General features: G+C 46.0%; 1 protein-coding gene across 2 annotated transcripts in view; it reads left to right on the top strand.

Moving 5' to 3' along the window:
• ALPK3 (alpha kinase 3) overlaps window positions 1–22,424 on the top strand; it is a 56,763-nt gene that overhangs the window by 7,347 nt on the left and 26,992 nt on the right. For both annotated transcript variants that reach the window (XM_020911246.2, XM_070478302.1), the window contains 3 exons: window positions 1,478–1,599; window positions 13,142–13,259; window positions 13,752–14,991. In XM_020911246.2, the coding sequence (XP_020766905.2) occupies window positions 1,478–1,599; window positions 13,142–13,259; window positions 13,752–14,991 (1,480 nt within the window). The remainder of the gene's footprint in view (window positions 1–1,477; window positions 1,600–13,141; window positions 13,260–13,751; window positions 14,992–22,424) is intronic.

The raw sequence follows: 22,424 nt of genomic DNA, 5'->3' as shown, positions 1-22,424 counted from the left end.
ACAGTCCCTAGTTGGGATCCTCTTTCTGGGTAGTCTTTCTGGGGGAGGACTCCTGTCAGCTCCCCAGAGGCCCAGGCATCTTCGATCCTGTGCAGAGACGGCTGGACCCCTCTCAGTCCAGAAGTCTTACTTGATTCTAGGCCTTCCTCCTGGGATGCAAGCTTTCTCCTCAAACTCAAGTCCGGAATGACATCCACAGAGATGGTCAGCTGAATGGGGATGCCCTCCCAACAAAGTAGGGCTGTAGCTCCTGTCTGCTTGTGTTCCCACAGACTCTTACCTGCCCCTGTGGAGAGGTCACAGGCAGACACACACTGCCCTTGGGCAACCACCCCTTCTTCTGAGGCACAGAGCAAAGCAGCTTTGATCTGTCTGCCCCCCAACAGTTCTTCCTGCTTCTCCTCACGTCATCCCTCACAGTCCTCCCTGCTGCTCACCAGAGGGTGTGTGGGTTGGGGGCGGGAAGAGGACGGGCTGGGCACGGCTTGTGCACCGCACAACCTGGCTATGTGGTTACACGTCACGCCTAGGGATGCATTGTGTCTCTGCTGGCCCATGAGGGGTTTGGCATGGTGGTTTGCTGCGTGTGGGCAGTCAGGAGAGGACTGTCAATGCTGAGCAATGCTGGTGAGTCTGTGATCAACTCAGTGAGCCCACAAATGCCTCTGAGTTCTTGGAGATGGACTTTCACGAGGGAACCAAAAGCCCTGACTCTCGCATGGGTGGATCTCTTTGTGATTGGCAGTCCTGCTGGTAGGTCCTGCAGCTGCCAGTATTCACTTGAGCATGTGGTACCCACTGGGGAGCAAGGGAGCCATGGCTGGCTTTCCACTGGAGGTCCATAGCCCTGTGTAGGGTCAGGATTCATTTGAATCTTTCTTTTCTGATACTCCTAGGAACTAGAGGCTGCCATTGGGTCTAGACCCCTGGCATTGGCCAGCTTGTTCTTTGTCTGCTATGGGTCTATCCTCACAAATGCAGGGGCTTTTCTTCTGACCCCTGAGTTCCTGGGACCTGTTATCCTTGGGGTCAGCCGGCTTTCCCTCCATGGCATGAATGGAGGTTCTGTGGTGCTGGGACCTCCATCTCTGAAGCTGGGCCTGTCCATGTGTATGTCTCCCCCATGCACGAGCTTACCTGGAGATGAAAGGTGGAGTGTGAAGCAAGGCGCCCCAATAAGGATGGAATGGGAATGCCAGGACCAGGCATGGGTAGGAGCCTGGTCCCTGGTCAGAAGGGACCCATTTTAATGGGTCTGGGTCAGGATTCCATTCAGCCCCTGGTCACTTCCCTGCCCCCATTCTGGCCATGAGATCTAGCTCTCTTGAAGAAAGACATGCCCAGGTGCTGGAGCCATGGCCACAGGATGCTGGATGGACATGGTAAGATATAAGCCACCTTGGACCACTCCAGGCCATGGCATCGTGCAGTGGAGATAGGAGAAACGCTGCTCTGAACAGTTTTTTGCCTTTCCTAGGAGCACCTTCTGCTCCATCATTGCTCAACTAACAGAGGAGACCCAGCCGCTATTTGAGACCACACTCAAGTCCCGGGCTGTGTCCGAGGACAGCGACGTCAGATTCACCTGCATCGTCACAGGTAATGAGGCCGCCTGTGTGATCTGTGCCAGGGCTGCTGCGCAGGTCAGGGTCTGGGGGGCCTGTGGGTACAGGCCTGGAGAGGGGCTGGCTGTGCCAGTTGGCTTTGGCCTTCTTAGCTTCCTCTCCAGTTTAGCTCCTCCATGCGGGCGGGGGCCCTTTCTCCTCCCACTCTGAAGCCACACATACACCTGCTGTTCTTCAAAGCCTGTCTTCCATATAGGTCCCTCACACTCAGATATGCATATGTGACTGATGAATCTTATTCCAAGGAAAGAAGCTGTCTAGCTGAAAGAGGTTTTCAAGGCCATCTTCTCAAATATTCCCATTTTACAGTTGAGTAGTTTGAGACTTTGGAGTCTCAAGCCTGATAAACAGTAATATATAGTGATTCTGAATGCAGACCCTGGCCGAAGTCAGGCTGCCTGACTTAGGATGCTGGCTTGTCCCCTTTCCAGTTATATGATATTGAGTACCTCATCTGCAAAGTGGGGACTGTAATGGTATGAATGCAAAACATTTGGAATAATACCTGGCATATAGTAAGTACCATATAAGTGTTAGCAATTAGTTATCATTATGTGCATTTCACCGAATTCCATAGTGGAATTTGAAGCAACAGGTGGGCAGAATAGGAAGAGAGAGATACTCCTTGGAAGGGGAGGGTAAAGGGGTGAGGGCTGGGAAGCTGGCTCTGGGCACTGCCCCTCTCCCACACCTCCCAGCACTGGCTTCCATGGCACTAACGCCACCAGGGCGGTAGGACTCACCTACGGGTGCCTACCTCTCCCAGCTCTGCGGCCATCACATCAAGGTTCTCTCCAAGAGACGCCCCCCCTTTTTTTTTCCAGTAAATCAAGAGCATTGATGCCCTTGATGACATGCTAGCAGTGACATGCCCTGATTCTAGGGAGCATGTCTGCCCCAGCCAGCTGAACAGCTTCTCTAGGATTGGGTTCCCTGGGCAGTTTTCACCTTGCTCAGAACCTTCTGAGCTCCCAACTGAGAACACTTCCCAGGGACACAGAGGTGCACTTGCCTCCCTTACCTTGGTACAGAGCAACACATTTTGCAAAATTGATCTGGTTCCATTGTTGTTGAATTCTTACAAAACCCAGTGAAGTCAGTGCTATTATTAGTCAGATTTTACAGAGAAGGATACTAGAATAGGTTAGGTGACTTGCCAAAGCCCATGAAGTTGGCAAAGAGGAGATGCTGCTGTTGCCCTCTGCAGTATCTGATGCTGCTTGCTTATGCCTGCATCTGCTGCGTTACTCTGGCAGTAGCCATTTTCTAGGAAAACTCAGCTCTTTCAGGACACCATGCTGTTGCATCTGTTATTTTCTCCTTATAGAACGTCCTTAATCCTTTTTAACGAAACTTAATTTTTATTTCATCAAATTAGTATATTATGAATAGTTTAAGATTTCAAATTGAACTAAAAATGCAGTTATCAAAATACAGCCATTCACCCCTGTCATCAATTTGCCTTCTCAGAAGCAACTGTGTTCAGCCTTTAGCACTTTCTTATGGTGTGTACACATTTCTGTAATGCTGGTGTAGTATGTGAATATTGCTAACTTTTGAGTCTTCAAGTTTAGATGCTACCCAGTCTTCCTGTTGTAGTAGAGAGGAAATTAGCTCTTTTACAGTTATTTTCTCTGCTTCATCTCACTTACCTTCTAATAATAGTTATATCATAATTTTTGTTTAATAAATATTTACTGTTTATTATGTCTGCAATATTAGTCATAACTGAACATTGTAGTATACTATGATTATATTTCTTTCTTTCTTCTATTTTTCATAAGGTTAGTTCTTCAATTTTTCTTTTAATTAGCTATTTGGTGTCTATGACTAATTTTTCTTATACTTTCTAATAGCCTTTTGAAACAACTTTCCACAAGATTGATACCATCAGTCCTCTGTCAGCTTCTTTCCTTAGAGACATCCGTATTCTATTTGAACTGGTGGCCTTTGAGGCCTAATACACAGCTGTTATACTGGGTCTTCCCTTTGCCCTTCTCCTGAGCTTGATTCAGTTTCCTGGGTCTCATGTCTTCCTTTTTCTTGGTTTACTCTCTGGCTTTATTGAGCTACATCTAGTGGCTTCTTCAGGTCCCAAAGATGGTACAACAGCAGGAGGCATTATGATGACAAGCTCTCAGCCTCTCTCTTCTTTGGGTCATCCTGTTCCAGTGTGACTTGGTTGCTCTGTGTGTCTGGTACACAGTTGTCATCTTAAGATCTCCCTTCATCATCATCCTGCAGGTTCCCTTTACCTCACCTGTAATGGACTTCCTGTTTATCTGTATTCTACATTTGTCCCTTTCTTGACTTACATTCTTATTTTGGTAGCTTCCTAGGAGGAGTATATGGTAAATAAATGTTAGACAATTTATGTCTGAAAATGTCTTTATTTATTTATTTGCTTTACTCTTGATGGAAAGTTTGGCTAGGTATAGAATTCTAAGTTGAAAATAATTTTCCTTCAGAATTTTGAAGACTTTGCTGCAGGTTGCCCTCTTGCTTCCAGTGTTATTATTTAGAGCAGGAGGGCATTTTGATTCCTGATTCTGTATAGGAGGCCAGTTTTCCTCTCTGGAATCTTTTAAGAGTGTTTTGATATTTCATAATGGTGTATCTTGATACGAGTGTCTTCATCCAGGGGCATGCTTGGACGCTTTCAGTATGGAAACTGACAGCCTTTAGTTCAAGAAATTTGAGATTATTTTGATCTCGATTTCCTCCTCCTGCTTTCTCTGTCCTTTCTTTCTGGAACACCTGTGCATATCTCCTCCGCAGACTCATTTTCTTACCTTTTCTTCTCTTTCACCTGTTTGTCTTTTTGTTCTTCCTGAGAGATTTCCTCAGTATTATCTTTCAACTCTTTTGTTGGGTTTTTAATTTCTAAGAGTTTTTTAAAAATTGTTTTCTAAAGCATTCTGTTCTTCTCATGAGTGTAATATTTTCTCTAAACTCTCTGAGACTAGTAATGGTAGTTTTCTAAAAGTTTCCTATGTAATTTGTGTTTCTTCCAGTTTGCTTTTTTTCTATTTAATTGTTTTGGTTCTTCATCTCCTATTTATAGGGCTTCCTCAGATATCTAGGAATCTTTGGTTGTCAGATAATGATTACGAGTAGGAGACTAAAAGCTGATTGGAAGTTCTGAGCAAGTAGGAGGAGCCTGAAACCTTGGGTCCTCACTCTAGGGTGGCCTGGCCACCACTAGAATTGGGAACTGACAAAATGAATTTATTTAGTTACTTTCTCTTGGACTAGCTAGAATCCGCAGTGAGTACTCTTCTTGTGTCTTGCTGAGTTTTCTGGAAGCTCTGCAGATTAGAGGGTTGGGTGGGCTTCCAGGATAGAGTGTGTATTTCATAGATACGTCTTAAATTCATGCCCTCAACAGTGCTGGTTTACTCTCAGGACAAAGTTTTACTTTTCCAGATACTAAACCTCATCTTTGGATATGTTGGAGAAGGAGTGATATGGAATGTTGAGAAGATCCAGAGACCTAATTGTTTTCCACACCCTTTTTAACTTCTCCTTCTTTCCCTTTATACCCAGTCTCAGAGTTATCTGGTGGCCAGTTCCTGTGCCCTTCGGGGATTTTCTGGTGTTCAAAGGATAGTTCTCAGTTTCTTGTCTTAGGGTTAAGCTGCTGAGTCTGTTAAGTCAGTTTCTACTTGTCCATCTGCTTTCCAGCTTTCAAAATATTGTTTTTCCTGTTGCTTTCATTTCTATTATCCCATTTATTTTGGTGGAGATATATATGTACACACACACACACACACACACACACACACACACACACACACATGCTTTCCTGGTGGTTTAGATGGTAAAGAGTCTACCTTCAATGCAGGAGACATGGGTTCAAGTCCCTGGGTTGGGAAGATCCCCTGGAAAAGGGAATGACAACCCACCCAGGATTTTTGCCTGGAGAATTCCATGGACAGAGGAACCTGTCATGGCTACAATCCATGGGGTTGCAAAGAGTCAGACATGACTGAGCAACTAACACACATACACGCATATATTTTTAATAAAAAACTCATTAATGTAGTTTAGTGGGTTTGGGTGAGAGAGTGAAAGTAGATGGTATGCTCATGCTGCTTTTTACCTAGAAGCCTGGCAAATTCCTTTTCATCTTTCAAGGCCTAGGTCAACTCAACTTATCCTCTAGGAGGTCACCTCCAGCATTTTCACAGAGAGCTCTTGCTGTGCCTTTCACAGTGCAGCTTCTTGGTTCCTACTTTTTCTCCCCGTAAGACCATGAGACAGAGCAGGAGAAGGAAATGGCAACCCACTCCAGTATTCTTGCCTGGAAAAGTCCATGGACAGAGAAGCCTGGTGGGCTGTAGTCCATGGGGTTACATGACTGAGCATGTGTGCACGAGGGTGGAGGGAGGTGGGTTGGTAGCAATAAACTGGTAGAACTAAAAAAAAAAAAAGACCATGAGACAGAGCATACCCCTGACACCTCATGCAGCAGGCATGAAGAAGGTGCTCAGTACATGTTTGCAAGTATGACCGCGGTGACCCTGACTCTGCTGACAACATCTTCCATGTTGCCTGTTCACTGCAGCTGCAGCCTCAGTGCCTTGACAATAGCAGCTGCTGTAGGAGCCTCCTACCTCTCCTCCTTCCATTCTGTCCTTTGTAGCCACGAACTCTGAGAGCAACGTGCTGAAGCTGATCTGAGTCTGACTTACAGTCTTAGGGTATTTTACTGAATACCCCCAGTGTCATCATGGAAATAAGCTTTTCCATGCCTCAAGCCCAACTCAGAGGAACACGCTTTTCTCCCCTCAGTTTCCATAATCCTCTTATCTCATGATGACCCACCAGGGTGGTGGGCTTCTGCTCAGGAACACCTGCCATGATGGGATCTAGAGCTCTACCAAATAAGGCTGTGAGGTTCCCAGGCACTCGCTGTCTCTACCATCCATACCTTAATCCACTGTTGCACCTAGTTACTCCTCCCCACTCCTCACTCCTACCTGTGTCAGAGATCTTAGGTTACCTGAGTTTCATGTAACAGATTAGTAACGAAGTCTCTGTGATTACCATAGTGCACTGTAAATAAGCCTTTCCCAATTAACAGGGAGAAAAGGCAGACTGTAAGAGAAGGGCCACGGAAAGGGTTATACAGAAAGATCAGAGAACAAAGGAAACAGAGCTAGAAAGTGGGTCTCCCCTCCACTCCCCTCCATCCCGCTCCGCGCCTATCTGGAGTGGAGGATGGGGGGTGGCTTTCGCATGAGACTGGTGTGGCGATCCTGGCTTATTCCATGGAGATAGAGTGACCACATTTGACTCTCTTCCTCCCACCCTGCTGGTAGCATTCCCTAGATAAATTTGTGATGAGTCAGGCTAAGCAGGGCCCTGCCAGGAGGAGGTGATGCTTTCGTGGTGGGTGAGACCCTGGTTCAGGTGAGGAAGAATAGTCTGTGGCAGAGCCCCTGCTGGCTGACTCTGCGGAAAGTCCTTTGGGACTTTAAGAAGTGGCGAATGACCCTGGGGTTCTTCCCTCTCACAGTGGGCGTATGGGGGACACTGGGCCTTGGCAGAGCCTTCTGGCTCCTGTCTCCCCCAGGGGCCCCTTGGCCAGGGCTACTGTCCTTCTCGAGGTGCCCACCTCTGTCTGGCTTGGTGATCCCCTTCCCCTACTCTCCTCACCTCTGTTGTCAATTCTGTGTTAGCTTGTGTGTGGGGGGGGCCAGCTGGACAGAGGGAGTTAGCCTTTAGACTTAGAACCAAGTTCCTGAAGATACTCTTATTAGAGAAATAAGTCTAAGATGATGACTGCCGGGGGCAGAAACTTAACATATTATCCCCACAATTCGTAGTGGGAAGAACAGAGGAATAAGGGAAAGGAAGCCAGGGACTTTCTCACATGCCAGCCATGTGACCCTGAGTAAGTTACTTGATTTCTGAGTCTCATGTTCCTTTTGTATAAGACGGATTCAGAGACCTGCCTTGCCTATTTTGTAGAAGAGGGGGATTTGGATTTTGGTTCTTCCACGTACCAGCTGGACACCTTTGGACAGAAGCCTTAGTTTCCTCTCCTTTAAGTCAAGGATGTATAACAGCACCTTTCTCATAGGACTTTTGAGAGGAGAAGATGAGGTAATACAGGAAAAATGTCCAGCTCAGTATCTGGCTTATCATAAGTCTTCAATAAATGTTCCCAGTTGTCTTCACAGGGTTATTATGAGGACCAAATAAAATTCTATCTTTGAAAGCTCTTTGAAAACTCTAAATATATACATTCATCAGTATTATTCTCCTGAATCTGAGCTTTTCCAAACTGGGAGTAGTTGGGATGAAGCTGTAAGTCTCCGAGCTAGATTTCTTCTAGACTGAGGCATGCTGGCTGTGGAGCAGAGGTGTCAGGGTAGGAAGGGAAAGAGGAAGGCCACAGGTATCAGTACCACCGTGGGGTCTCCTGGCCAGGGCTGTGTGTGTGTGTGTGTGTGTATGCCAGCCTGTGGGCATGCACATGGGCACATGTGTGTGTGCAGCTGGGAGTAATGGGCCTCCCTTGCTTTTGTGTGTTTCAAAATACAGTTCATATTACCCAGGGGACAAAGAAATGTTTTCTGCTCAACTAAAGTTGTTTCCATAACCCATTGTTGCCAGGGAGCCCAAACTTTCAGGTTGGCCCCCACCTAGTGAAGAGACACCAAAAGGTGGCGTGGGGGTTGGAACCCCCAGCCTTGTGGCTGTGGGGTCCACTCAACATACCCTTCTTGCCCTGTCCTTGCCCTCGCTGCAGCCTGACTGGACTCAGATGCCCTGGAGGCTGAGGCCCAACTGGGCAGATCATGGGGCAAGGAGGCTCTGAGCTGGGCCCTTGGAGGGATGAGCTCACTGCTCGAGATGGTGAGGACACGCATGGTGATGTAACCAGGAACTTTAGCTCACAGTGGAAACATGGGGCTCGCTTTACAGTCAGGGCTGCCCGGAGTCTGTTCCTGGCTGGCGCGGCCGCAGCCTCGCCTCCTCTGCTCCCTGCTCTTGTCACAGTTCCCCAGCGTGCCCTCTGCTTTCCACGCCACACTCTGCTGTCGCGGTTCCTTTGTCAGCATGCCTTCCCCGCCCACCTCTTGTTTGTTCGCTCACTCGTCCCCTTACTCATCCAGCAGATTTTTATTAAGTACCTACTATGTGCCAGGCACTGTCTTAGGTGGTAGAGATACAGAAGTAAAGGAGAGATGATGACGCACATGGGGCATAAGCAGAGGAGGGGAGACAGAGAAGGGAACAGTTGGTTCCAGTATTGGGATTTGTGCTGTGGAAGGGAAGTGAAGACACTGAACCCACATTTTCTGAAATTCCACCCCCCTCACAGCCATTTCAAATCCCTCTCATGCCATAAAGCCTTCCCTGAATCCTCAGCCAGAGGTGCCTGTTCCCTTCTCTGTACCCTGAGCCCTTAGCATGTTGCTTCATTCATTCACCTATAAATACTTAATGAGTGTTGACTCCATACCAGGCACTATTCTAGGAACTGGGGACATAGCAGCGAATAACACAGACAAGTCATGGAGCTCTTCTTTCCCCAGGGAGTTGGAGTAGATGGATGGAAACTCATTGGGGTATAATCATTCAGGCAGCAACGCATTGTTGTTCAGTTGCTTAGTTGTGTCTGACTCTTTGTGACCCCATGGACTGCAGCACGCCAGGCTTCCCTGTTCTTCACTATCTCCCAGAGTTTGCTCAGACTCTTAAGAGTCTTCTCCAGCACCACAATTCAAAAGCATCAGTTCTTTGGTGCTCAGCCTTCTTTATAGTTCAACTTTCACACCATACATGACTACTGGAAAAACCATAGCATTGACTATATGGACCTTTGTCAGCAAAGTGATGTCTCTGCTTTTTAATATGTTGTTTATGTTTGTCATAGCTTTTCTTCCAAGGAGCAAGCATCTTTCAATTTTGTGGCTGCAGTCACCATCTGCAGTAATTTTGGAGCCCAAGAAAATAAAATCTGTCACTGTTTCCACCTTTCCTCCATCTATTTGCCATGAAGTGATGGGACCAGATGCCATGATCTTAGTTTTTTGAATGTTGAGTTTTAAGCCAACTTTTTCACTCTCCTCTTTCTCCCTTATCAAGAGGCTCTTTAGTTCCTCTTTGCTTTCTGTCATTAGAGTGGTATCATCTGCATATCTAAGGTTGTTCATATTTCTCCCTGCAATCTTGATTCCAGCTTGTGATTCATTCAGCCCAGCATTTCACATGATGTACTCTGCATGTAAGTTAAATAAGCAGGGTGGCAATATACAGCCTCGATGTCCTTTTCCAACTTTGAACCAGTCCATTGTTCCATATCTGGTTCTAACTGTTGCTCCATGTCCTGCATACAGATTTCTCAGGGGACAAATAAGGTGGTCTGGTATTCCCATCTCTTTAAGAATTTTTCACTGTTGTGATCCACACAGCAGGCTTTAGTGTAATCAGTGAAACAGACATAGGTTTTTTTTAATTCCCTTGCTTTTTCTATGATTCAGTGGATGTTGGCAATTTGATCTCTGGTTCCTCTGCCTTTTCTAAATCCAGCTTGAACATCTTGAAGTTCTCGGCTCATGTGCTGTTGAAGCCTAGTTTAAAGTATTTTGAGCATTACCTTGCTAGCATGTGAAATGAGTGCAATTGTGCGGTAGTTGGAACATTCTTTGGCATTGCCTTTCTTTGGGATTGGAATGAAAACTGACCTTTTCCAGTCCTGTGGCCACTATTCTATGAAGAATATGAAGAAAAAGAAACAGTAAGAGAGATAAGAATCACCCAGCAGTGAGAGTCATTATTGTATACAGGTGGTAGGGAAGGTCTCTCCATGGAGGTAATGTGCGGACAAAGGCCGGAGGAATCAAGATGTGATGCTCATGTGATGCTTGAGGCCAGCCAGCAGGGGCGTATGACTGGGGAACTGCAAGCAAGGTAGAGAGTGGGAGGAGGCGATATGGCCTAGATCATGAGGGCTTTCATGAGATGGGAGCTAGTGGAGTGTTTTGAGCAGAGAAGTGCTATCACCTGACCTTATTTACTTCCTCTTAAAAGGCTCACTCTGGCTGCTGTGCTGAGAATGGGCTGAAGAAAGGCCAGGGTGGAACTAGTGAGATAAGCAAGGAGGTTGTTGAGAAATTGAGGTGTAAGATGATGCTGATGGAGCAGGTTGGTGGCAGGAAGTGATCACATTCTGAATGTATTCTGGAGGGAGGGCCTGTGGAACCATCTGATAGAGTGGATTTGAGGAAAATAAAAGAATAAAGTATTACCTCCAGGTTTTTGGCTTGTGCCAAATTAGAACGATAAAGTTGCCGTTTACTGAGGTAAGTGGGACTCAGCTTGGTGAGGGGAATAAGGAGCTTGGCTTGGGACTAGGTAAGTGTGATACCCATGAGACCTCCAAGTGGAGATGTCAGGTTTGCAGTCAAAAATAAGAACCAGGAGTTCAGGGGAGGTCTGGGCTAGAGATACAAATTTGGGAGTTAGGAAGATATAGTTATTTAAAGGCTGCAGGACAGGATTAGATCCCCTTGGTTATATATAGAGAGAATGGAAAATGGTTCTGAGGCCTGAGTCCTGGCCCATCTAACACTTATAGGCCTAGGTGGTGGGGAGAGGGCAGATGAAAGAGATATTAGAAAAAGTGGCCAGTAGAGTAGCACAGGCACGCAGAAGGAGGGGCATCCAGGAGCAAGCAAAGAAAAGTTTCAGGAAGGGAAGGTCAATGCTAAGAGATTTGGTGATATGTGAGTCACAGGTGACCTTGACAGGAGCAATTCCAGTGCAGTGGTAGGTACAAACGCCTGATCGGAGGAGACAGGGTAAAGAGAGTGAGTACAGAAAGCTCTTTCAAACAATTTCTCTGTAAAGGAGAAAAGAGAGAAATGGGGGCAGGAGCCAGGGGAGGATGTGAGGTCAAAGAAAAGAAGGAAGACAGTACAAAGGCTTCTATGCTGATGGGAATGACCTAAGAGAGGAAAAGCCTGAAAATGCAGGAAAGGAGGAACAGCTGCTGGAGAGATGTCCTCGATGAGGCAGGAAGAGATGGGATCCAGTGAGGGTGTCTTAGGTAGACACTTGGGCAGTTTATCGAGACAGGAGGGAAGGCAGAGCACATGGGTGCCCAGTTGAAGGTGCATCCCTGCCTTGTGTGGAGACCTGTCTTTTCTATTGTACAGTAGGTTCCCTGAGAGCAGAGAGCTGCCAAGCTTCTGTATCTTCATAACCCTTGCTGGGCAGTCAGCACACACCTAATATATACATATATTTAAGGGACAAAGACCCTGATGCTGGAAAAGATTGAGGGCAGGAGGAGAAGGGGGTGACAGAGGATGAGATGGTTGGATGCCATTACTGACTCAATGGACATGAGTTTGAGCAAGCTCTGGGAGATAATGAAGGACAGGAAAGCCTGGTGTGTTGCAATCCACGGGGTTGCAAAGAGTTGGACATAACGTAGTGACTGAACAGCAACAATGTTAGGAGTCTCTAATTTCTAATAACTATTGCAAATTAATTGAAGTCAGCTTAAGAAATGAAACAGAACTCCTTGTTAAGGCTTAGATGAACTTCTTATTGAATTCACAAGTAGGAGTGTGGCTGTGGCCAGGCAAGGAATGGAACCAGTATTTGGAAGGATATCAGAACCACCCTCTCTGTCTCCTTTTTTCATTCTATCCTGAACATCAACTTCATTTCCATCTCACTATAGCTTTGTTTGCTTCTCAGTCCATGTGGCAGAATATGGTTGCACCCCTTCCAAGTTATTTCCAGACCCAAGGATAGACTGTCTCTATGTTCTAGTTTCCAAATACTAGGTCAAAGAATTGAATTAGGTTAAGTGGTTATGTGTCCATTACTGGACCAATCAGCTAGGTGGTCAGGGAGGCAGGGACATGTGGCCCTCACAGCGAAGCTTTCTTTGTGAGTAAGGCTGAAAGTTGAGAGAGGACGGGATGGAAAAACACCTCAATCAGTTTCACAGCAGTGAGTAGGTGAGAAGGTAGGTGTGGATGGGTGGATAGATGGATGACAAATGGGTGGGTGGATGGATGGATGGATGTTTTAGCTGTGTCATCAAATAATACTAATAGCTCAGGAACCTGGAATGAAAGAAGGGTGCTCGGCATTGGTGCTGATGTTGGGTGTTGAGGAAAGACCTCTGAGAGTAGAGCTGTTATTACAGATGAGGATGTACAACAGGCCACTGAAGAGAGGAAGCTTATTACCCAGCTAAAGCTTTCTGGAAACTCCTTGCTGCCTTTCTCATCAGCAGCCAGGAAATTTCTCCTCTATATTTGCCTTCCAGTTGCTGAAGGGGAACGGTTTTTGGCCTTGATAGGGCCTAGCTTCTAAATACAAGCTGAGCCATAGGGTAGCCGTCTTCCTCCTGCCAGCCTGGGGCAGGTGGACCAGTCCAGTCTCTTCAGGTGGTCTGGGAAAGCCATGGGATCCTCTTCTCTCTGCCCACTATTTTGGAACTGGTTTCCCTGCAACTCAATCTGCTGCTTCCTTCTTAGGGTACCCAGAGCCAGAGGTGACCTGGTACAAGGATGACACAGAGCTGGACCGCTACTGTGGCTTGCCCAAGTATGAGATCATGCATCAGGGCAACCGTCACACCCTGCAGCTCTACAGGTGAGGGGCCCAGGGCCCGTTTTGCTCTGTTTGCCCTCCTGCAAGTCCTGTGACCCAAGTCCGGGTTGGGGGCAGGGTTCTGCTGCAGAGTTGAACCACCTGGTGAAGCGTGTCTGGCTGCCAGTGTCTGGGATCTCCTAAGGCCAGGATGGGAGTATTTCTGACAGCCAGAGAGCTGAGCACAGCCAGAGGAGGTCCTGACCCATAGAAACATTTTCCATGAGGTCAGCTGCCAAAAAAAGCTTCCAAGTCACCCTTACCCTACACGGGCTGTGTGGGTCACCTGCTCATGAAGGGAGCCTCCTGGGCCCCAGGTCTAATCCCTCCTAGAACTGCATGGCCTCGGTCAGCTCCCACCCTCTTGCCAGCCTCAGTGTCCTCAGCCGTGGTGAGGAGTGGGGGGAGGGGCACTTGAGGCAGGGCTGGCAGGGGCAGGACTCTGGGTGAGGGGATGGGGGGCTTTCACCTCCCACCTCATGCTCCTGCCTCTAGGTGTCGAGAGGAAGATGCCGCCATCTACCAGGCCTCTGCCCGGAATGCCAAGGGCATTGTGTCCTGCTCAGGGGTCTTGGAGGTGGGCACCATGACTGAATACAAGATCCACCAGCGCTGGTTTGCAAAGCTGAAGCGCAAGGCTGCAGCAAAGATGCGGGAAATCGAGCAGAGCTGGAAGCATGGGAAGGAGGCTGTGGGCGAGGCCGATGCCCTGCGCAAACTCAGCCCTGACCGCTTCCAGCGAAAGCGGCGGCTGAGTGGGGCTGAAGTGCCCGTCCCCTCAGCCCCTGCCCGGGAAGTCGAGGACAGACCCCTGGTGGCTTGGCAGGAGGGAGAGACCGAGCCTGGTCAGCACCCAGGTTTGGGCCTGATCAACAGTTTTGCTTCTGGAGAGGTGACTACCAATGGGGAGGCTGCCCCTGAGAATGGGGAGGATGGAGAGCATGGCCTGTTGACCTACATCTGTGAGGCCATGGAGCTGGGGCCTCAGAGAGCTCCCAAAAAGGAATCTGGGGCCAAGAAAAAGAAGAAAGATGTGGAACCTAAGCAAGGAGTGCGGAAGCCAGAGGTGGAGAAGGCAGCTCAAAGCCATCGTGCCTCGGAAAACCGTTTCCCCAGTTCAGACAATCCTGACTCCCGTGGGACACAAGGGCCCCTGAACATGGAGCAGGTTCAGACCCGGCCCAGAGGCAGGGCTGCCCGGGGGCCTGGATCCCCTGGAGCAGATGGCACCAGGAAGCCAGCCTCTGGTGCAGGCACTCCAGTCCAGGCCCAGAAGACCCAGGTCCCAGCCCCTGTCCCAGGCCCAGAGCCGGAAGTGTATTTCTCCCTGAAGGACATGTACCTGGAGAGCACCCGAGCAGATCAGCCCCAGATGGAGGCAGAGGCCCAGACCCCTCGGGGCAGGGTACCTGGAGAGAGGCCCTCATGTCGAGAATCCAGCAAAGCTGGAGGTGAGAGGGGGCCTGCTGCCCCTAGCCAGCCTGTGCCCACAGCCCCCCAGCCAACCGGGCCCTTCAACAGGAAGAGGTTTGCCCCTCCGAAGCTCAAAGGAGAGCCCACTGCCAGCAGCAAGCCTGATTCCTCCCCGAGTCAAGATCCGGAACCCGTGGCTCAGAGCTCGGGGAAGACTCCATCCCAGGCCTCTGCCCAAGCGCCCACACCCCCTGCGCGTCGGAGACACAGCACCCGGGACAGCCCCCTGCAGGGGCGAGCAGGCCCCAGCACTCCAGGCAAGGTACGTGTGGGTGTTGGGACCTGGAGGCCGCTTGGGGCGCTGACCTCATGGAAACTGTTGCTGTAACAGCTTGGCAGCCAGTGAGCAGTGGGATATTTATAGAAGGGGGTGGGGTGGGGTGCTAGCCAGGAGCAGGGACCACAGGCCTGGCCCCCGCCCCAGGCAGTCCCCAGCTGCCAGGCATGTGGGCAGCACAGCCTGACTGTGACCATCTCCTCTGATAGATAGCAGGGACATTCACTGCCAGGTGATGATGTCCCAGAGCGAGGTGGAGGAGGAGGATGTTCTTTGGGGAGGAAAAGAAGGGGGAGACTGAGGAGCAGCCTATGGTGGGCAGTGGGTTTTCACCTGGATGCTTATTAGAAGACTTAAAACATATCCAACGTCCAGAAAATTCTGGCTTAATCTGGGTTTTTATCTGAGATTTTGGAGTCAGGGATACCTGTGTGCAAATCTGACTATCCTCAACGTTGTGTGATCTTCAGCAAGTCATAAAACTGTAATAAAAATAACACCTACTTCATGGGGCTGTTGTGAGAATCAGTGCTTGGCACAGGGCTTGGTGCATATTAAGAACAAGACAAATGGCAATAGGTTTAAGACGTTCCTGTGGAGGGAGGTAGAGGCAACTGTTTTACCTGGAAACAGGTGTGCTGGTGTTTTCCTGGGGATCTGGTAGCCAATTGAGGAAAGAAGTCTTGTGTGGAGATAGGGAAGGGACATGCACTCTTGGAAGAAAGAGGCTGGTGGGTGACAGCATAAGGAGTTTGATAAGGGAGCGGAGGGTGAAGAGGGAGGGGAGGAGCAGGATTGAAGGGATTAACAGAAAGGAAACTGTTTGTCCTGTTTGGTCACTGTTTCATGTTTCAGAGAGCAGAGGGCAGGTACTATTTCCCAGGAGTTTGTATAGAGAAAGCAGTGTTTTATAGAGGGGCAGAAAGAAGACAGTATTTCTTATGAGTGACAGAAAGCAAAAGTGTTTCAAGACTGGAGGTGAGGGACTTTCTCCCTCACCTAGTGGCTAAGACTTCCACTGCGTGGGTGCAGGTTCGGTCCCCAGTCAGGTCGGTTAGGGAACTAAGATCCCACATGCCACGTGGCCAAAAAAAGAAGAAAGAAAATTTCCTAAACTGAATAAAAATGAAAACACAACATATCAACTTGAAAAAAAAAGATTGGAGGTGGGTTGGGTGAAATAGATGGGATACACTTACACTAAGAAATTGTTGGTTGGTTGTCTGAAATTCAAATGTAACTGGGTGTCCTATATTTCTCTTTGCTAAATCTGGCAACCCTAAGTAGAGACAGCATTTTGGGGGAACTAAGATGAAATTGTTTCTTGGGTCACAGGAATGCAGGAGCATGGGTCTGGGGGAACGGGGAGGAGCTGAAAGCAGCATTTCACAGGGGTTGAGGCAGAAGATGGAAGGGTGAAGGGACAGATGTAAGGTACACACTGCTGCAGGACCTCCAAGGATGCAGTGGGGAAGGTAAGGAGAACTGGGAGGAGCTACCTCTCCCATTGAAAGGACTTTCAAAGAGGTAGGAGGGAGCGCCAGTTTCTAGGGTGATGAGGGGAGATGGTTTTATTTCAGTGGGTGCTGAGGTTAGTCTGTGGGGACAGTAGTTCAGAGGTCTTTGGAGTGGGTTGAACCTCAAACCAGACTCTGGAATCTGTTCATTACTCTCAGCCCCTCATGCCTGGTCTCCTGAGATCTCAGCAGCTGGAGTGGTGAGCTCCTAGTGGCCAGGTGGGGCCGCTCCGTGTGCCTGACAGCCCACAGGCTGGACTGCAGGGCCTACTGTAGGGATGGCCCTCATGGGCCACTGGGGAGCACATTTGGGAAGAGATCAGGCTGGTGGCCAAGTCTGTGAGTGAGTCTGGCTTCTCCACCCGCAGCGGTGGGGAGTACCACAGCCAGACGGCTGCATCCTCCTGGCAGGGCCTTCTCCGAGGTGGGATGAATGGGCTCAGGCAGCACAGGGCAGGAGAGGCTGTCTGCAGAGGTTCTGCTATGACCGCAAAGAACTTGTGTGGCTTTTATTTTATTTTAATACTTGAAAAAATTGTGGAATGTATCATCATACATGTGAAAAATGCATATAATGGCCATATGTATTCTGAAGATGTTGCTTTTTAGTAGCTGAATTTGATTGAATTGAATTGAATTGAATCATACTCTCATTCTACCAAATCATTTTAGTTTTTGATAATGAAAGGAAAACATGGCCATAGTAAAAAATGTGGGGGGAATTCTAAAAACTAAAAGGAAAAAGTAAAAACCCACCTATAAGTCTGCCATCCAGATATCTTGCTGTATCTACCAATCTTTTTGCATATGTATTTTATTGTTTTTAAAATTTAATTTACATTATTTTGATTAGTTTTATATTCTGCTTCTTTTACTTCTCATTATTTTATGAGCATTTTCTAATGGTTCCTTAAAGTTATCTGAAAAAGTTCACTTTTTGTGGTTATGTAAGATGCCACAATATACACATTTTAACCGTTTCTTGAATAGTTTTTATGATTTTCTTCCTTATTCCAAGGTTAGTTAAGCATATATCTATATTTTTATAATTTTTATTGTTTGAATTCTTTTATTTGACTTTTAAATCAGTCTGGAATTGATTTAGGTGTATAGCATAATATCAGTTTCTAGCTCAATAATAAGTAATTTCCCCTCATATCTACCTTGAATAGTCAACCTTTTCCTATTAGTTTGTGATTCTTTCTTTATAAACTACCTTTATACCCACTAAAATCTATTTTAGTTCCCATATATACATCTATCATAATCCATTAATATATTTGTTGATTCTTACAACAGAATGATTTCATTTAATTGTTGTAGCTTTAATTTCTGATAGAGCAACCCTCTTATACTTCTTTTAAACATTTTTGAAGTTATTCTCTCTTATTTATTCCTCTAGGAAAACTTTAGAATCATTGTTTGAATTTTTCCAAACTCCCAGATATCATTGTTTTTTTTTACCTTGTATCTTTATATTCACCATTAAAAAAAATCCCACACATTTAAAAAAAAAAAAATGATGACTTATTTTTAACAAGATCAAAAATATATTAAATTTTTTTATGGAAAACTAGTCAGATTTGAATTTTGAATGGTCTTTTAGTAAAATTTGCTAGGCATATATTTTTAAAGAACTTGATTGAGCTATGATTTTATACCAATTAACAGTCATCTATTTAAAGTGTACAGGTCAGTGCACACAATTCAGAGCTGTGCAGTCACTCACATAATCCAGTTTTAAAACATTTTATCACCCTAAAAAGATTCTTGTTTCTTTTTGCAGTTAATCCTTGTTCCTACCCTGAGGTCCAGGCAGCCACTAATCTGCTTTCTGTCTCTCTACCATTGGTATTCTGATTGAGATTGCATTAAATATAAAAATTAATTTGGAAAAGTCAAATCTTAATATTTAGCTTTCTCATCTGGGAGCATGGTATTTCTCTCTGTCATTCAAGCCTTCTTTTTTACTTTTTTTTCTTTTTTAATTAAAAAAAAATTTTTTTGGTGACCCCTTACAGCTTGTGGGATATTAGTTCCCCTTCTAAAAGTGCCCTAATCTGAGATCTTTTCTGAGATTGGCTCAGAACTCTGGAGCTGAAGTATAGGAGTGTCGGGGTATAGACCATCCTCTGAGGGGATAGTATTGACATGAGGAGGCTCTGCTGAATGCCTCTAGACCTCACAGTACCTTATGCCCTGCACATCCTGAGGATGATCGTCTCAGTACGTGGAAACTCCGCTCCCACCATCAGGGAGCTTTGGTTTTCAGAGACTACATGAATATAAGTATTTTCTGAGAACTGTTAAAGGAAGGAGGGATTGGGGAGAGACATGATCGTTGCTTAAGGAATTATCTAATAACTCAAGGGGATTAGACTTGCTCCAAACCATAAGCTCAAAGAGGTTGTGGTGAGTGTTACTACTGTAGGTTTCCAGGGATGAAGCATGGGGCAGTATGCAGTCACGAGGGAAGGCATCTGGAAAGAGGCCAGACTGGTTGGCAGCATGTATAGGATTCATCACTAGAAATACCATAGTAGAAAAATATCCAATACAATTTTTTAAATATAAAATAATGCCCATAATATCCTCAGATAAGAATAAAGTAATGGATGAAAGAGAGGAAGGAACACATTCTGGGAAGGACACATAGCCTGAAACAAAGGGAAGGTGGTAGGCTAGGCAAGGAACGCACACCTGCTTGTCCTAAACTTAATGCCTTGGTGCAGTTAAAGCCTGTCAACACTTTTTCTCTTCTGTGTCTTGTGTTCTGCTTTAGTTTGTTTAGCATTAACTGTAACATCCTTCAGGCTTGGGCGTGAGACAGAAAGGGGAGAGAACTAACACTTACTGAATATTAGCTTCCAGTAATGCTGGGTTAGATAATGCCCTCCTACTGAGGGCAACTAGTAAAGTAGAGCAAAATATAAAAATGTCTGCTTGAAGGCACTGGAGAGCTAACACAGTAAAGAATCGCTCTGCAGGATCTGGGAGAAGATGGGAATCCATAATGGTGAGCCCCAGCACTTGGCTTAGCTTTTGTCCTGGGGTTGTTTGTCACTCCAGAAGAGGCGAATGAAACACTCAGCAGTGTTGCAGACAGCCTCAAGGGACTTGGGAGACCACAATTGGAGCCCACAGTCTCAAGAGTGGTAGCCCTGGTAAACCGTCTGGTCTTTGAGTGGGGAACCCTGAAGGTTTGTACCATAGGATTAAGGGGACCAGAAGCAAATTACCCTCACAGGGATTGAGGCTTAACTCTGAGTTACCTGGGTGACAAAGAAATATCTCAGTCCCTGAAGTTAGGTTAAGGTGATTCAAGATACCTTACCCCCCAGTGCCTGGATGTGCATGCAGCACCTGGGAGAAACAAACAGAAATTACCTGGAGGATGATAGCATCATGTTAAGCCTCAAACCATTTCTGAAAAATGTTTCAAGTGTAATACTTGGCACCTAAATGATATGCAGGCACAGAAAGAGAAAAAAAAAAAAAAAAAAAACACATGAAAATGGGGACTTCCCTGGCCAGTCCAATGGTTAAGACTTGACGCTTTCCCTCTCATGACCCCGGGGTACTAACTAATCCCTGGTCAGGAAACTGAGATCCTGCAAGTTTAGTGGCACAGCTGAAACAAAACAAAATTAGCAAACAAACAAACAAACAACATAAAAAAGAACCAGCAAAAACAGCCACACAATGTATTCCAACTTTTGGAATGATCAGCCATGAACTAGAAACTGTACATCCTATATTCTAAAAGATAAAAGGTTAAGACTGAAAATTTCAGCAGAGAACTAGAAACTATAAAAAGTAGCAAAGACTTTAGAATGATGAAAACTAGAATTCCAGAATTAGAAAATATAATAACTAATGTTAAGTTAGCTATTGTGGTTATGGTAGTTCCAGTTCTGGACAAGACGGAGTGAACACCCTCCACCCTGGTATTTCCCACTGAATGCAACTAAAAACTTGGGCAAAACACCTGGTGCATCTATTTGATGACTTTGATAAACAAATAGTAGCAGAATAAGGAATAAGACCAGGATTCAGTAAGACCAGGAATAAGATCAGTACTACTGATTTGGCAATGTTGTTCAGTTGCCAAGCAGCCCTGTCCAACTTTTTGCGACTCTTTGGACTGCAGCACACCACACTTCTCTGTCCTTCACTAGCTCTTGGAGTTTGCTCAAATTCATGTCTATTGAGTCAGTGATACTATCTAATCATCTCATTCTCTGCCGCCCTCTTCTCCTTTTGCCTTCACTCTTTCCCAGCATCAGGATTTTATTTTTTCCCAATGAGTCAGCTCTTCAAATCAGGTGGCCAAAGTGTTGGAGCTTTCAGCTTCAGCATCAATTCTTCCAATGAATATTCAGTGTTGATTTCCTTTAGGATTGACTGGTTTGATCCCCTTTCTGTCCAAGGGACTCAAGAGTCTTCTCGCAACACCACAGTTTGAAAGCATCAGTTCTTTGGTGCTCAGCCTTCTTTATGGTTCATCTCTCGCACCCATACATGACTGCTGGAAAAACCATAGCTTTGACTGTATAGACCTTTGTCGGCAAAGTGATTTCTCTGCTTTTTAATACTCTTTCTAGGTTTATCATAGCTTTTCTCCCAAGGAGCAAGCGTTTTTTAATTTCATGGCTGTAGTCATTGTCCACAGTGATTTTGGAGCCCAAGAAGATAAAATCTGTCAAATCTACTATTCCCTGGCCTGGTCTATGCAGTCAGAAACTCAGAAGTAAGCACCAGTATAGAGAGAGATATAGGAAAAGCCCTTTAAGACAGGCCTAATAGAAGAGGGAAGAGAATGGAGGAGAATCTTTCTCTCTGTTTGGAAGAGCTGTGGTCCCAAGAGGGTGGGATCAATTTCTGATGTTTTTTTTTCTCTTCTGGATTTCTTCCTTGGCCCAGGACAGGGGCTCATGTGTGAAAGTATGCAACAGAGAAGGCTAAGTGAAGCCTAACTGTATGGACAGAGGAATGGAGAAGGTAACCCTAAGGACCCAGGAAGTAAAGGGTAGATCATGGGGAGGAAGTTTGGGGAAAGTGACTTCATAAGCTGTTTATAAGTTCCTGGGCTTATTTCCAAGCTAGTCATGCGTGGATCTGTTTCTGAACATTGTATCAAGGAGAACTAAGAGGGACTTTCCTCAAGGTTCAGTGGTTAAGACTTTGCACTTCCAATGGAGGGAACATGGGTTCAATCCCTCGTTGGGGAACTAAGATCCCACTTGCCTCTGGGAGCAACCAAAAAAACCCACTAAGAGACCATCAGCCAAGTCCCAGACTGGCCACTGGGTGGCACACACACAGATCTGAATAACTGCAAAGACTGAAAATGGAACTGACATTGAAACTACAATCACAGAAGGTTGAATGGAACTTGGAGCCTGACCACAACCAAGTGGATTGTCTGCTGAGACAAAAGTAGTAACATCTGCTATAGGATTCCTCTATAGGGTTTATTCAAGAAATCAGAATCTCATAATACTCAAAATATCCAGGATATAATGAATATTGCTTGGCATATGAGAAAGTAAGGGAAATCTCAACTTTCATGGGAAAAGGCAGTTAAAGAATGACAATGTCAAGATGGCAGATATGTTGGAATTATCTGACTTTAAAGCAATAACAAAAAATAAGGGTGCACACTCTGGAAATAAGTTGAAAGATAGAAAGTCTTGGCAAAGAAATACAAGATGTGAAGAACTAAATATTAATTTTAGAACTGAAAAAATAAAATAATTGAAATAAAATTACTTGCTTGTTAGGAACAACAGAAAAACGAGGATAATAGAAAATAGTGTACTTTGAAAATAGTCGAAATTATTGAATTTGAGTAAGAGAGAAAAAGACATGAACAGAACCTCAGGCATCTGTGGTACAATA

The sequence above is a fragment of the Odocoileus virginianus genome, chromosome 16, assembly GCF_023699985.2.
Source record: "Odocoileus virginianus isolate 20LAN1187 ecotype Illinois chromosome 16, Ovbor_1.2, whole genome shotgun sequence".
Lineage (NCBI taxonomy): Eukaryota > Metazoa > Chordata > Mammalia > Artiodactyla > Cervidae > Odocoileus > Odocoileus virginianus.
The sequence above is the reverse complement of the archived record's forward strand: the minus strand, read 5'-3'. Positions and strand labels throughout refer to the sequence as shown.